Genomic DNA, 16,408 nt, shown 5'->3' on the forward strand with positions numbered 1-16,408 from the left:
TTCACAGCCAAAGAAATTTATTTTAAAATAGAAACATACATACATTAAGCTTTAAACAATCAAATTTTAAACAAAAGGGAAAAAGAGCCATTTGATCCCAGAGTCCATACAGAACAACTTTATATGTGTGTGAAATCCGCATAAGGAGCACTTGGACAAGCTGACGTGGAAATCCATCATCCTCTCTACCCTTTGTGCTCAGGTGTCCAACTGGCTGCCATGGGACACTCATGCACTGAGAGTTACCCTTGGGTGACTGCCCGCTGGCACCATCACCAAGACCCAAGTCCACGTAGGGTATATGGTTAAGTGTTACGGTTCCTTCAAACACGAGAAGAGAGGGTGCTCAGGGACACTGAGATGCTCAGAGGGATTTGGCAACGCAGAAGATGTGGTGTCTAGAACTCCCCAAAGCCCTCAGGAATACTCATGGCCCGACTGTGGTGCTGTGCAGCGCTGCCTGGGGGCCTGGGCCAAGATGCTCAGTCTGGGTGGGGCTTCCGCTTAGGCTGCTCTTCATAAGACTCCCCAAATTCATTGACCCTGCTTTTATCCACAGGGTAAAGCCTGCAATGGTAGGGATGGATGACTATTAGCAAGACAAGTCCTTACTGTCCTCGAGGGGAGGACATGGCTCCTCTGAACATCTGGGACCTTCACAGGTTCTGGGGCTGCCTCCCATCTCATGTGCCACAGCCTGCATGGCTGGGGAATGACAAAAGCCCTGCAGTAGGGTGGGACCTGTGGGAAGCTATCCAGGTAGTCACCTAAGCAGCAGTTCTAGATGCTTCCCTGGCTTTGAGCACTATGTCTGCAGTGGTTAATGCTCCTCAGTCCTGAGACCTCCCACCCTTAATACACAGCCCTGCTTCTGGGAAGACACCAAGGCAAAGAGGGATGCAGTGCCCACTGTCTGGAGTTCTCCTTGGTACCCTACAAACAACAATGCCACCGCCCCCAAAAGCCCCAGGTCTGGGTTTCTGCTTGGATACCTGGAACCACTCCAGGGGGACCCTGCTGGCGTGAGACAGGATCCCACAGAACAACCTTGCACCCAGTAGTTGAGTTCCCACAAGTTTACTTCTACTTTCAGGTGTGTCAGGGAACCAACTATGGATGTGATAACCTTGGAACCAGACATCATTCAGCACATGGATGTGGTGCTGTGTTCCTATGACAACAGTTCTTCCAGACACACAAGTGCACGGACAACAATCCTAGCCCAGGAACATCTGCAAGCAGCTGGAGTAGCTTTGGGAAGACAGGCTCATCCTGCATTGCATGGCGTGAGAAGCTAGAGGAAGGCACTGTCACAATATGGGGATGGGGGTGGTGTGGGGACAGAATGGCATGACCCCAGTGCCAGCTGTTGGATGGAAGGGAGGTGGCAACACTATACAGAAGCCCTTTCCTCAACATGGACTCAAGTCTGGGGTCAAAGGAGATGAGGTTTTAAGGCTTGTTCCAAAAGATCCCCAAACTTGGCCCTACCCAGGCACAGCCCACAGCAGGGGCTGCATGTGCACAAAGGAAGGCCAGAGGGAAAAGGGAGGCTAGGCAAGCACTTGCAGGGTAGCATTATTCCCTGGAGGTTCCTCCTTGGCTGAGCAGTTGGTCTGAGGCCCTGGTGGCTACTAGCTGTTGCTGCCGAGTACAGTCTAGGCCCAAGTGAGGAGCCACTGACTTCCAAGCCATGCAGCCTGAGAGAAGACCAGTACCCCAGCCCCAGCCCATGCTGAAGACCTGTGCTTGAGGACTATTTGCCAGACACTCAGAAGTGGCACAGGACAACTGCAGGAACAATCCTGTGCTGTGTTATCACAAGACACAGCTGGGACGTATTTTGGGTAACAGAGAAAAGCCACACCTGCCAAGCCTGCCTACAACGACAGACAGATGCAGGGCTCTATGGCCGAGGAGGTACTACTGCATGTGCACACTCACCACCGCTGGTAAAGGTAGACCAGGAACACCACGTCGTCTCTGAAACAGGCCAGCCGGTGGGACGTGGGCATGGTGATGATAAAGGCAAAGACATCATCAATGAAGGTGTTAAAAGCCTGCAAAGTCAGATGGAGCAGTGAACTACTGCAAAGGCTAGAGCCCCACCTTTCATAACCCATGTCAGAGAGCTGCCCCTCAGCAGATGGTGGGAACTGAATCTGTGAGCCAAGAGCTAGTGCAGAACTAGCAGAGCAGCACCAGCAGGACAGGGAGTTCCTAGGCCACACGATCAGCCCCCTAGAGAACTGAAGCTGCTTCTTATCAGCTCAGCCAACCCAAGCCTGAGTGAAGGGTCCCAGCACTGCTGGGAAGACAAGGGCTCTGGTCTCAAACACCGAGCCACAGGATATTTGCATTTTGACAATGCTGCCAAAAAGGAATGTGGCCTTCCCTCAGAACTCTCCTTTACCATGACTATGAGAACCTTCGTTCTCCAGAGTTCGTACTTCAGAATCTGAAGAGCTGTTTTAGTAGACAGGGCCAAAAGTACTGTGCCTGTGTGTGTAGGTAACCCTACAAAGGATCCTGCAGCTGCTCCTGGAAAAGCCCTGGGGCTTACCTTGTAAGTAAAGGCCTTCCAGGGTAGGTGTGCCACTGACTTCATCTGAAACAACAAAGATACCACAGGTCAGCCAGAGGCAACACAGAGAAGATAGCTATATTGCCTTAGCAGTGACACCATGTCCTTACCTTGTAATTGACAAAGAGCTGGGGCAACATGAACAGGAAGCCAAAGGCATAGACACCTGTGGAAACAGAAAACATCCATGAAAAAGAACCAAACATGCATTTTGTCTGGGCTATGCACCCTGAGACACCCAGCTCCCAAAAGATTGAAGCTGGCCTTCTCATAGTGCAGCTTCCTGGATAATAAACTCTCCAAGAGTCAAGGACAAATCAGAAACACAGCAGCACACTTTTTACTGATTGCTGTTAACTTCTGTCCCAAGGATCAAGCAAGTGCTGGGCACTAAGGTCATCAAAGGAACACTGGGGAAGGAGGCAGGGTTAAGTCTGGGACTCATACCTAGAAGCATGGCCATCCTGCCTACTGGGAGGCTGCCTGACCTTACTGCGGCTCACTGGCACAGCTCAACTCTTTCGCTCTGCCCGGAGTCACACACAGTACACAGAGGCCATGTGCTCTGAGCCACACACAGAGCAGTAGGCATTGCCCAGCACCCCCCCCCCCCCAGGATGTTCACCAAGGGTAACTTGCCATACTCTGGGCCTGGTGCTCTGAGAAATTTGATGGAGTGAGATGTCAGATGGGCTCTGAATGCTAGTGTTGCTGGTTTTTTCTGGTTTTCAGGGAAGGAAACAGACTATCCACTAGCGTAGATACTCAAGCTGGGGAGCAGACACCAATATATGAGAGACTAACTAGCCTCTCATCCTAAAAACCTGTCCCAAGTGATGGAGAGGAACAGGGAAAACATCAAAGAGGAGACACATGTACTCACCATTCACAAAGCTGTTGATGAGCCAGGAGTACCAACTGAAACAAAAGTAAAGGAGGTGTGACCTTCGGAGAGGCCAAGGACATGTGGCTGGATTTGACATCCAAGCACTCAGGGTAGCTGGGATGCCAAGGCAGCCTGCAGATAGCACTCTGTGGAAGCAGGCTCACGTGGGGAGTGACATCTCTCTATGGAAGCAGGCTCATGTGGGGAGGCCCCACTGTGAGTGGACAGATTTCACTCCCAGGACTTCGGTGAGATATGAACCTATATACAGCATCAATCCTGGGGTCCTATCTAGCTAGGGCCATGCTGCCCACCCCAGAAACACAACGCCACATCTTTCCACCCGACACAGGGTTCTAAGCTTCTCCTAGTCCTTTTGACTCATCTTGTCAGGCTGAAACCAGTGAGCAGAGCAGCCAAGCGTTCGCTTTTTCCTACTTCAAATTCTGTCAGTCTCTGTATTCAACATCAGTGAAGTAGGCGGAAAGCATGTACTTCCCAGATTAAAAGTCTGTATGTCTGTGTCTGCTGTGTGGTCCCTGCAGCCGTTATCGGGAGCGGAGATGCACAGGGCATGTCAGGGGTTCCTGTCCTCTTCACAACCCAGAGCCGATGAAGGCCTTGCACTGACTTTCAGAGCAGAAGAGGTAGAGCCTGCCCTGCATCTAACAAGTGTCCTCAGCTCCTGGCAGCCAAGGGGGAGGGGAGGCAGGTGCACATCCCCTGTGCTCAGAAACCAAGTTAGGGTTTTCAGAACTCTACAGCACCCACCTCTTATACTTGATATTCAGAAGTGAGTAGACAGCGCCCCCGACACAGAGAGGGTACAGAAGGTAAGACAAGTACTTCATGGCCTGCAGGGGACAGAGGCAGCTTCCAGTTAAATACCCCAACCACCAAACATCTCAGCAGATGTGTCATCTAACTTATGGTGACAAGAGCAAGCAAAAAAGGCAGGACCCCAATAACGTTTCAGGTAACAGCACAATTGTGTCTAGTGGCCATGGAATTCTGCCAAGACCCCAAAGCAAGAACCTGAAAGCACACCACCGGGTAGCAATGACTGTGATGCAGCACCCCGATGTATCCAACATGTTGCCTCCATCAGAGTGGCAAATTCAGCCAGGAGAAAGCAAGGAAGCCTCCAGGTCACAGACCCAAGCTGCAACTGCACCACAGGCCCTGTATTTACTTTGGTTTGAGTTTGTATTCATCTCACTGAAATCTGAACTAAATACCAAAACCATTCTGCACTGAGACGTCCTGTTAAACACGTGTCTCATTTCCCAGCAGCAATGGGAAGCTACTAGGGCCTCAATGCCAGAGGGCTTCCAAGCTGGCTGGTAGACATGGTCTCCTAAGCAGCAGGAGCTGTCCTGGTGACACGCTGGAAACCAGTGGCCAGAGAGCTCGTGCCTTCCCTGGGAACAGGGCACATCTACACGTTTACACTAGGGACTGCTGTTCAGGCTGGTTCCATCACATTCCCAGGATAGGTTCCCCACATTACAGAAAAGGCCAGAACTGCATGGTGTCATGGAGTTCCCAACTGCTTACCTGGGCATCATACTTCTCAGTCTTCCGCTCAGACTCACTGTGGGTGCCAAACTGTTTTAAGATTAATATAATGTCAGCTGACATTAATATACATACATAGGCATACATTAATATCAGCACAGCAAAGTTGGGACTGTAGCAATTAACAGTGTAGGGCCCACTGTACCACCTTCAGTGCCAACACTGGCTGCACCCAGCCTCTGGCCTAGCCCTGTTCCATTATCATAAAGGCCCAGACTCTTTGCTTCTACTGAGATAGCCCCAGTCTCCTAATGAATCAGGTGAAGAAAGAATTAGCAACTGATAAGAAAGATGACTCGAGCTCTATCAGTGAGGTGTACACCAAGACCTGCAAAGCTAGCCTGTGTGAGGAGCCGCCCATCCTGTGAGGCACCTGGGCACATGTGTCCCTGTGTACTGGAAAGCTCTGTACCAGGCATAGAGATACAGACAGGGCACAGTGCCTATAGAAGGCTCAGCACTAACTTGGAGGCAACTAAGAAATGACAGCCTGCAAGCCTGCTCAGGAAAAGTATGGGGAATGTCATCACAGGTCTCACCTGAAACACAGGTCTCAGGCCCCTCCAGGACACTGTCATTTTCAATGCCTTCTTCACTTTCCAAAGCTGCAAGGAGGAAAGGAAATGTACACTTAGTTCTAAGATGCTGGGGAAGAAGCTAGACTGCGAAGGACAAGACTGGCATCCATCAGCCCTGGTCCCATTGGTCACTGTTTCTCTTCCCTTTTCCTCTCATGGCCATTGTGGACTGGGAAGGCTCTGCACTGAACTCATAGCTGTCCACTAGGTGGAATGTGCAGTCACTGGTAAAACACAAGGGAAGCAGTACTCACGCCTACCCCGAACCAAGTCAGTCTTTCTCCTGGGCCCCCAAGTCTTTTCCTGGGTTCCCTAGGGGTCCATGTCCTTGACGCCCCCACTGCAGCCTTGTGCCAGTGGTGTTTACTGAGGTCAATGAGATGGGTTTTCATGCTGTCACATGGAGTTCTAGTGTCATGGAGCCCATCTCTCAACAAGCACCCACAAAGGCCAGTACTTAACAGAACCACCTCTGAGAACTAGACCTCTGTGTCTGCCTGTGCTCGGTGCCTTCCCTCCAGACTGGGCTCCTATGGCTCCTTTTCACAAGCACCTTGCAGAAGTTCACTTAGCTATTCACCCAAAATCTGTCAAACCAGGAGCTTCTCCAATATCACATTATCTGTCTCAAAGAGCTTATCACTTGTTAACACAGGGTCTGCTGTCCCAAGATGCTTCCACACAAAGCTGCCTTCCTGAGCCTGTTCCCAGGACTGTAGGTCTTCACAGAGCCTGTTTACCCAGGACTCACCTCAATGGCGGCCCCAACACCTGCAGGGATCAGCACCAGCAGGCTTGTCTGTTCATCCAGCAGGAAGAGGAAGATGACCACGGTGCTGAAGCAACGCCAGAGCACTGTGGACATGAACACACAAGGTGGTGAGGGCATGAGCCATCCCTTGCACACGCCTCCAACCACCTGGGAACCTATCCCAAACTTCCCTCAGCTCTCCTAGCCTGCCGTGCCAATTAAGGAAAGGCAGGTGGGCCGGAGGTGGAGCTTAGCAGTAGAGCCTGTACTTAAAGAGCGCACAGCGAGGCTGGAGAGATGGCTTAGAGGTTAAGAGCCCTGGCTGCTCTTCTGAAGATCCTGAGTTCAATTCCCAGCAATCACATGGTGACTCACAACCATCTATGGTGCATGTGGGCATAGCACTATGAGCATAATAAATAAATATTTAGCCAGGTGTGGTGGCGCATGCCTTTAATCCCAGCACTCGGGAAGCAGAGGCAGGCGGATCACTGTGAGTTTGAGGCCAGCGTGGTCTATAAAGCAAGTCTAGGACAGCCAAGGCCACACAGAGAAACCTTGTCTCGAAAAACCAAATAAGAAAAAAAAAAGAGTGCACAGACCCTGGGTTTTTTGCCCAGCACCAGGGGAGACAAAGAGATAGCAGACAATAATGCAACTCTTGGAAGCACTTGAATAAATTACCAGATGGAGCAGAGGTCAGAGGGCATGGTCTAAGCAGAGGTCTGAGTGACAGAGACATAAATGAGCAGACAGATACTGGGTTGGCTACTCGGGCTGAGGGCTTGCTCACCCTACACTCTTCTGTTTTGTACCATTCTATGGTTTGTTTCTTTTATAAAGCTGTGCTTTTGTTCACAGGATAGACTCTGAAGACACAGTCTAGTCAAGGCCACAGGTACCAGATTCAACAGGAGGCTTTTCCTCCACAGGCACCTGGTGACAGACACTGAAGGGCTTCCCTGGCAGCCTTGTGTTTTACACTCACTGGGGCTGACCTGACAGTCAAATCCAGTTCTTGCTGGAGCAGCCACCCCACTCTATCCCTTACACTTACACCTACACTGACCTCAAAACCTGGCACATTACAGCTCCACCTACCAGCCACGGCCTCTTCTTTTATGCAACAAAACCATCACACTGGATGATCTTATACAGTGAAATGATTCTGCAAAGTCAGGTCTCACTAATGAGGACACTGCTCCAGGTACTGGGGAGCTTATTAAGAGAACTCTACAGGCAGCAGCCAGACCCCTGAGGCTATGGACAAAACCCTGGAGCACCCTGTTTGAAGCCAGGAGTGAGATGGTAGAAAGAAGGTCTGGTGCTATATCAGAATCTATGAGCCACCAAGCTGCCCAACAGGACCATGCACCTTGAACCTCCACAGGCTGGCCAGCTCCACACCCTCACACAGAAGGCTGTGCCCTGTGGCCTGCAGCCCCAATGGGATTCTGAGATGCTCACTGGCTGTTCAGACTGCAGAGACAGGGCTTGGAGTTATGCTGCTTGACTTAAGAGATCTCTCTCCAGGCACGCCCAAGTCCACAGGTGTAGATGAAGGGCAGCAGGAGCGCTAGGCTTCTCAATGGGCCCTGGGCCGGGTGGACTGCTCCTGGGCCCTGGGCTGGGTGGACTGCTCCTGGGGCCTGGGCTGGGTGGACTGCTCCTGGGGCCTACCTGCTTTGGTGGACATGCCGATCATGCTCTTCTTCTTCTTCCAGAAACTGATGTCATTTTTAAATGCCAGGAAATCAAAGAGAAGCTGTAAAGAACAGGCAGATCAGCAGCTGCACTCTAGTTCCTTACGTCACTTTCCCTGACCAGCCTCTGCAAGTACACTAGGCCCAGATCTCAGGTTCAGCAAGACATGCTCACTTCCTACTAAACCCACTCCCACACACGCTCCAAAGGCCAGGCTTTTGGAACTTGGAGAGAGACATTAATGGGGAATTTCTCAAATAGACACCTTTGACCCAAATCCCAGGGTGTTAACCTTGGAGTGTGGCCAACCAGGTACCCCAACCTAGGTCGCATCCCATTACTTACAACATTCCAATTTCTCACTGTGATAGACAGTAGAGTTTACTTTAGGGTAAGCTCCACTCTACCTCATGCCTCCCTACCTTGCAGCTGTTCCCAGCACACGGTCAGAGAACTCTCTGGGACCTCTATGCTCTACATATGACACACACAGGGAACTGCTCACTTTCCTAGTGCAAGAGTCTACTAGGGGTGTTGGCATGTGGACAGGGAACAATAGGGGCTGGAGGCCATGCAGAACCCAGGAACTAGGTCAGCTGACCCAAGTCACATGTGCCAGTGCCTCAGGGGACACCTCAATGTCTGTCCTAGTCCCTGTGACAAGAACCCAGGGGATAGCTCACGTGAAAGGCTGCAACAAAGAAGGTCAACGCTAAGAGATATAAGTTGGTGTCTACAAAAATTCCCTTCACTTCATCTGCGTCTTTTTCTGAAAACCCTGCAAGGAAAACATATTATAATTCAAGAAGAGCCATTTCAGTCTCACCAATGTCACAAATATTCTTCCAAAGGTAGAAAATTTACATCTTGTCTGGAGCAAAAGTCAACAGATGTTGTAGTATTTAAAATATTGTGTTCTGAGTAAAGCCAATTTTCAGCTAACTTCTAAGGTCACATTCTAAGGGATAAAAGAGCTGAACATTGCAAGCTTCTTGACCACAAGGCCAAAAATGACCACTAGCAGGAAGAATAGCAGTATGGGTCTGTGTCAACTATTGGACAAATAGCCACAGCATGGTTTAGATTCAAACACCCCATCCCACCTTGGCCCAGGGCCCAGGGCCACTCACCGAACTGCTGCAGGGAGTATACAGCATCCTGCATGTGGATCCAGAAGCGCAGCCGCCCTAGTGAGATCTTGTCGTAGGACACAGTGAGTGGCAGCTCAGTGGTAGAGCGGTTTATCATCTGTCACCAAGAAACGCATAGGTGAGGGAGGGCCATAAAACATGGCCAGGACTCAGTACAACCTTGGGGACAGCTGTAGTCATGCACCGTATCCCAGCAGATGCTGATACCCTGAGATCCCCGCACAACTGTGTGCAGGTCCATGCCAACCCAGGGGGCCTTACATAGGCCCTTTCATATTCAGACTGAGCCTTTCCCACAGGGACTCTACCGAACCACCCACTGACAGCTCTGAGCACCCATTTTCCTACTCACCAGCTCAATTCTATGAATTACTTCTAACTATACCTGCTATAAGCTCCTGTTTTAAGTAGCACCCTGTTCCATGCGTATCCAGCATTTTCCCAAGCTGCACAAGCCCTGACAACTAGGAGACAGGCTCACAACTAGCACTGGCTAGAAATTAGCCAGCTTACTAGCTAAGCCAAGGGAAGGTACCGGTGCTTGGCTGAGGAGCCATGGCCCTGTCCTAAAAGAGTGGGAGACTGTACACAAGAAGGTGTGTGTGCTCTCAGGTGAACCATGGAGGGACAGCATTTGAACCTACACCCTATAGCAGGTGAACTGTGGCCATGTTGATGGTGCAGGACATGTGCACTAGTCTTGAGCTGGAACACGCCATCTAATCTTCCTGCCCTGCCCGACTCCAGCCATAAACACTGCCGGTGTCAAAAGGTCACACACAATGAAGCTGGCAACCAAAATGTGTCAGGGCTAAGCAGCTCTACAGTCAGACCTCCTTATTAGAGACTGCCTGTCCCTAACCCACAGGTCATCTAGGTGCCGATGACACCTGAGGAAAGAAGACAATCCTGCATTATGGACTGTGGGAGCCTGGCATCCTGAGCCACAGCCAGAATCAGAGCCCAGGAAGGGACCTGAAGGGTAGGGATGGGGGTCGGGGCTATGCTAAGTTCCCTGCTCAAGAGATCTAGGCTGGCTGTTAGGGAGCACTCACAAACACCGGTGAGAGGCACACAGGTACTCATCTGTGACCCCAGTCAAAGCTCTCCTTTCTTGTACCAAAGTACTTCCACTGCTAGAAAACACTGACACAGCTCCTGGCAGCACCTACTACGATGAACATGGAGTACTCAGCATGGGACTTGATGCAGTGCTAACCACCGTCACTCTTCTTACAGTGCAAGGCCAAATTCAGCCAGATTCTTCTATTCTCAAAACACCCCTATTCTCCCTGGAAAAACAGCTCTTTACTGCCTATAACAAGGACAGCAGGAGAGCCACCTCCATAGGACCTTGGCATTGCCAATGGCTATCCTAAGAGTTGTGGCTCCCTCTTAGGCTTGGTTCAAATGTGAATCTCTGGTCCCATAGCTAGACTGTCCCTAAGGATAAGGTGTACAAGAAACTCTGATGCATCAAAGGCCTTACATACCAGGAGCAGCACGCAGCCTTTTTGGTGGAGCTCTGTAGGACCACCACCTAAGAGGCAACACTCCCCACTCTGAGGGAAGCTCTGTGCTGTGTCCAGAGAAAGGCAAGGAGAGCATGGCTCACCATCAGGTCTTTCACGCGGTTGCTCAGCTGGTCGATGAACAGGATGGGGAGGTAGTGCACTGTCTTCCCAAGTTGAATCCTGGGGGTGTGAGGCACAACAGCCTAACGTCAGTGTCAGTGACCCCTTGGGTCACTAAAGATGTCGAAAAACTAGGAGCATCCCACCCAGCCTCTCTATTGGCTACTGGAATCTCAGAGGGACCTTCCAAATATACGCAGGAGGTGGTAACATCCCAGGACAAGTTATAGCCACCAGCAGGAAGACCCACACATCTGCCCTCTAAGTGGGTAGTGGGCACTAGCTAGGAAACAACCCCTGGGAAGGGGCTATCCATACACCACAGCAGGCTGCCCGAGGAAGGCTGTGTCAGAGCTGGCCCTTCCTTATCAAGTGTTCAGAGTCTGGAACATGTACACTAATCAGATTTTATACGAAAGTTTAGGGTTGAGGATTTAGCTCAGTGTAGAGTTCTTGCTTAACATGGACAATGTCCTGATTTGATTCCCTAGCACCACAAACAAACAAAGATTTAAACCTTACAAAAGAAAATATGGAACCTTTGACAATACCAGGGAAATTATCTGTTGTGAATAGAAGTGACTCTGAGCCAGCAACTTTCAAAGCCCCATGACACCATGATGGCACAGTGACGATGGCAACACCAGGCTTCCTAGACATGATCACAGGCACACTCAACTAAGGGGGGCAAACAATATTTAGGTCGTGAATATTCAGAGATGAAATCTTTAAGTGAGTTCCGCTACAAATCCCACATTTCATAGCCCAGGTACATGAGGACAGGGCAAAGCCACAGGGTGCATAGCAGTCACAGATAACCTATAACCTATGCTTTCTGCTTCAGCCCAGTGGGACACTGTGATCATCATAACCTCCAGGTGGTAAGCCAGGAGCTGGATGGGGACTGCAGAGGCATGGCATCCTCTATTTGAAGCCATCCACTACTGATGCCTGCTCTGCCATCAGTTTTATGAACAGCTTCCCTCCCTGGGTTCCACTTGAGACTTACATCTTCATGTACCGATGCACATCTGCAGGCAGGGAGGAACCATCAAAGACAAAGTCATCCACCATCACATTTAGCGTCAGCCTGGGTCGCCAGTGAGAGACAGGTTCATCCAGGGCATTCAATGGCTTCTTCTCTGCTTCTATTTGCTGCTGTAAAGGATGGAAATGGAGGCCATGCTACTGGGACCAGCCTGGGGCAACAGGCTGGTCAGGGCCTCCATCTGAGAACTCATTGGCTCCCTGAATTGGCACAAGTAGGAAAGGAGGCCCAGTTGAGGGGTTCTAGTGATCTTAGGCTGTCAGTCCCAGACCACATCCTCCCTCCTCCCAACTAGTTCTGAGATCTTGAGGAGCAGTGCTGAGGGATCAGGGGAACTAACACAGCAGGTCTGCATCCCTGTGGGCTGGGGAAAGACCATCAAGAGACATCACTATACCAGATACAAACGACCAAAGAGTGGTCTTGAGAGGAGATGCATAGGACCAGGCACCAATTCTACACAAATTTAACGCAGGGAGAAACCTCTGGGCAAATCAACTTTATCTCAAACCCAGATGGCTTGCTCAGGAGGCAGCACCGCTCCATTTCCTCCTGAACAACAGCTCTCACACAGCACTCCACATCCCAGGCAAGAGTAGCAACAGCCTGCATTTAATGGCCCCCACCCATCACACAACACACATAATACCATCATGGAGCTCCTCCCCGACGGAGACACAGCAGGGACAGCAGATAGCAAGAGGATTTTAAAGCCTGCTCCTAACCCCTAGACTATGGTTGCTTCCTGCAAAGTTGCCATCACTCTTGTGATTTGTCTTACCTTATACTCAATACAGACCCAGACATTGACTATTTGTCGTCGTCGCCCCCCTCCACGACAAGGTCTCTCTGTCTGTCCTGGACTCGCTTTGTAGACCAGGCTGGCCTCAAACTCACAGCGATCCGCCTGCCTCTCTCTGCCTCTGCCTCCCGAATGTTGGGATTAAAGGCGTGCACCAACACGCCCGGCTGACTATTTCTTGTTTTATGCCACGAGTCCATGAATGATTCCCTTGCTCCCAACAGTCTTAGTCTGTAGTTCAGACTGGTCTGGAACATACGGCTACCCTCCTATCTTAGCTACAAGTACTAGAACATCAGGAGTGAGCCATCTTCTTGGTTGAATAATACTTTTGTCAGTAAAGTTTCCTTTACACACAGTTTTCTACAGGTGAACAAAATACAGTACCTATACTCTTCTTACAATTTTGAATTACAAGCATAAGAAGAAATGCCCAGTCATGCAGTGTGTGTGTGTGTGTGTATGTGCCTGTACATACGTGGTGACTCTCACTTGAAAGAGCAGGTGAGCTCTGAAGAGTAACTGACCTACCAGGAAGACATACACACTCACCCAAAGATGTGGGAGGTATGGAGCCATGGAAGGAGTCTGCTAGAGCTCATCACTAACCCGACGTAGTTTATCCACACATCCATGGCATATTATGTGAATGCCAGCTGTGTTCAAATTCCTTTAAGCTGCCATTGAATGACACGCACACAAACTCTGAACAAGAGACGCAAACTTGCCATGGTGATGCGCTAAGCCCCTTACCTGCGTAGCAGACTCCCCAGTGAGCAGGTTAACTTCTTCTGGTTTGGGGATCATGTAGGTAGTCAGTGGACTGACCAGGTGTACCTGTTTCCCATCATGCCAGGGCAGAATCCCAGCATGATGTAGGAAAATATATGCATACAGCGTCCCATTGTTTCTTGTTTTCTTTGGTACAGAAACATTAACTGTCCTGAAACAGAACAGTCATTTTAAACATGTACACGTTAAATTCCATGTTTATTATGTAGCCCACAGAGCCCTCAAACTCAAGTTGCCCAGCTCCTGCTTTCCAAGTAGCTGGGATTAAGGGTATGCACCACCATTCTGGCTTACATGGCAGCTAACTGTCGTTTTAGATTTACCCAATCTAATTTTAGTTCAGAACTACTAAAACTGAAACCCACCTGCCCGTGACTTTACTGTCTTCAGAACATAACTGTGTCTCAAGCACTATAAAAAGTACAGCACTTCCTGCCTCCGTTTCACGAGCCTCAGAAGGGGCTAGAATTGGCTTTAAAAGCCATCGTTGGGAACTGCTACAAGGAGCAGCACACAGGACATGACTCCTCTAAAGCTCCTAAAAGGAGGTGTCTCTACCAGGGAAGTGCAGACTCTAGAGTGCTCCGCTGTGGTGTTCCTGGCAGGTGCACACTGAAGTGGGCGCAGGAAGGGCTGTTCCAGGAGCAGCACTCACGCTTCTCCCGCTTCCTCCAGGCTCTAAGGTGAATGCTTCACTGTCGCCCTGGACAACTGGCCCAGGTCTCATGAACGGGAGGCAGGGTTTACCTCTCTACAAGCAGTCAATTGTGACAGCACTTCCCACCCCCAGTCCAAGAGGGTGGGAGCAGGTGGTCAGTCACTGCCCTCAGGCCACAGGCTGACAGGCCTGGGCACTGATGCCCAGGGTGGGAGCTGAAGACTGGTTGAGTAGTGAGTCTGATGCCTGTTGGGCAGTATAGGATCTTCACTTAATGAGCAAGCCATTTTTAAAATTTTCATTTGAACTTTTACAAGTTAGAATCACATGTCAAATGCTAAATCATGCTAATTCTTCAAAGTTACTCTACAGCGTTGAGCACTGATGCTCTATTTTAATATCAAAGGCCGCTCAATTATGGCTTTCAGCACAATGCTTTCCACCATCCCACTTTCCCTCTTACAAGGAGCAGGTGAGCTACTTCTACTAGGTAGACTGATGTACCTACCACTCCTTGGGAGGCTACCGGGCTGTGGTGAACCACGGGGCCATCAGACAGCAAGGAGAGCCACTTTCTAAAGTGACAAACTCCTCAGCTCTTACTTCCAGCTCGCCTACGGCTTACACACATCCTCAGACAGGAGCGCTTCTCCTAGGATGCCCTCACCCTGTACACATTCCTATCAGTGGCCATCTGTCACCACAGCCACACCTTTCAAATTTGGACTCCACATCAAAGTCTTCCACGTTCAGGACCAGGTCCACATTGTTCTCTGCACCAAGGCTGGACCGTGTGGTAGTGTAAACACTCAGCTGGAAAAGAGGGAGCAAGAACGTAAAGCCAAAATGTCCTGACAGAAAACATGCCACTATTGGGAGAAGGCAGGCAACCTGAGGGCTACCTCCGGGGGGGGGGGGGTGAGCTTGTGCTTGGACAAAATGGCTTTTGTGTGACAGTGCTGTGAAGAAAGAACCTAAGTGTGGAGCTGACCTTTTGTGAACTCGCAGCAGAACCAGGAAGTGACACACAGGTGATGGGAGGGCAGAGGCAGCAGCCTGATGCAAAAATGGCTGGAGATTTGGGAACTCGACCTCAGTTATAAACGGGGCAGGGCAGGGCACCAAGGGGGTAACAAGAGGGCAGCAGAGAACAGCGACGTTCCAACTCCAGCTATCAGCCGCTTAACCAGACCATTGGACAGTGACATCTGTGGTTTTGGTGGAGGGGGTGGGGACACTTGGAGCCAGCATCCCGTCTCTGACCAGTGCCAATCGAGGCGGTAGCATCTGGTCGGGAGGCGCCCTCTTAGGGCTCCCTCCCCCCTGCCCCCTCCCCCCGACGCTCACCTGCAGCTTGGGCCGCCGGGCCAGGTAGGGCTGGATGCAGTTGGAGTCGCCCGAGCACGGACGGGTGTAGACGATACCGTACATGACCCAGCAGGTGTGCACCACGTACACCACGAACACGCCCACCACCAAGCTGGTGAAGGAACTGCGGCCGCTCCACATGGCGCCGCCGCCTGCGGGCCGAGCGTCGCCGCCGCCCGCCGCTCACGGGAGAGCCGTAGCGCGCCGCCGCCTCCGCCGCGGGGAAACCAACGCGCCTAGCGCGGGCCGCCGGCCGCCCCGCATGCTCCCGCCGCCCACACCCGGCGCCGCGGGATTCGCCGGATTTGCCGGCCACCGCTTCCGGGACCCGAGCCACCGGCGGAAGTGGACGTGCGCGGCCCACTGGAAGCCCGACGCTCGGCCAAGCCTACGCGTCAGCACGCAGGGCGCGCCCGTGACGTCAGCCCCTCGCGCCGAGCTCCCGGCGTGCCCCGGGGAGACTAGACGGGGCCTCGGGTGGGACGGAGAGGGCACTCTGGAAACTCAAACACCTGATATCTGGGTGCGGCCTTACAGTATTGATAACATGCAATTCGAGATGGCCAGAAAAGGTCAAAAGGCCTTTACACAGGTCAATTGCCCCCTTTGCCAGAAAGAAAAATGAGTTCCTTTAGGTGATATAAACGTGGGTCCCGCCTAACCTCTGCAATAGGTAGGTTCTGTCTCAAGCTGACCTATGTTTTCCCGACCTGCACATCCACCACACCCCCAGAAAAAACCGACTGGGCTTAATTTTAACCTTTTAATACTTCTTGGTTTACAGTATACACAATTTGTAAAGTGGCGAGTGCCGTGACAGAGCCCAGGACAGTGGCCAGCTGAGATTGAGAAGGAAGTAAAACGATTCCTCCTG

General features: G+C 51.1%; 1 protein-coding gene across 2 annotated transcripts; it reads right to left on the minus strand.

Annotated features, from left to right (window-relative positions):
• Positions 1–15,898, minus strand: CLPTM1L (CLPTM1 like). 2 transcript variants are annotated; one of them, XM_084781635.1, is made up of 17 exons: positions 15,514–15,898; positions 14,879–14,979; positions 13,470–13,659; positions 11,876–12,021; positions 10,848–10,926; positions 9,212–9,329; positions 8,765–8,859; positions 8,058–8,142; positions 6,378–6,481; positions 5,588–5,653; positions 5,028–5,078; positions 4,242–4,324; positions 3,468–3,502; positions 2,695–2,750; positions 2,564–2,608; positions 1,945–2,060; positions 1–567 (listed from the first exon to the last, which is right to left on the minus strand). In XM_084781635.1, exons 1-17 carry the CDS (start codon positions 15,673–15,675, stop codon positions 483–485), a joined length of 1,617 nt encoding a protein of 538 aa, XP_084637761.1. In that variant the 5' UTR covers positions 15,676–15,898; the 3' UTR covers positions 1–482. The 2 variants fall into 2 exon arrangements, with proteins under 2 accessions (XP_084637761.1, XP_084637760.1); XM_084781634.1 differs by having other exon boundaries at positions 11,876–12,024; positions 15,514–15,897.
• Between the last annotated feature and the right edge of the window lie 510 nt (positions 15,899–16,408).

Source organism: Acomys minous (assembly GCF_964271855.1).
Source record: "Acomys minous genome assembly, chromosome: 5".
In the NCBI taxonomy this organism is placed as follows: domain Eukaryota; kingdom Metazoa; phylum Chordata; class Mammalia; order Rodentia; family Muridae; genus Acomys; species Acomys minous.

Coding starts and splice junctions, on each gene's coding strand:
- CLPTM1L (XM_084781634.1), bottom strand. CDS start 15,675: ATGTGGAGCGGCCGCAGTTCCTTCACCAGCTTGGTGGTGGGCGTGTTC. Junction 12,025..13,469: donor CTGGGGAGTCTGCTACGCAG/GTAAGGGGCTTA, acceptor CATCCTTTACAG/CAGCAAATAGAAGCAGAGAA. Junction 568..1,944: donor GTCTACCTTTACCAGCGGTG/GTGAGTGTGCAC, acceptor CTACCATTGCAG/GCTTTACCCTGTGGATAAAA.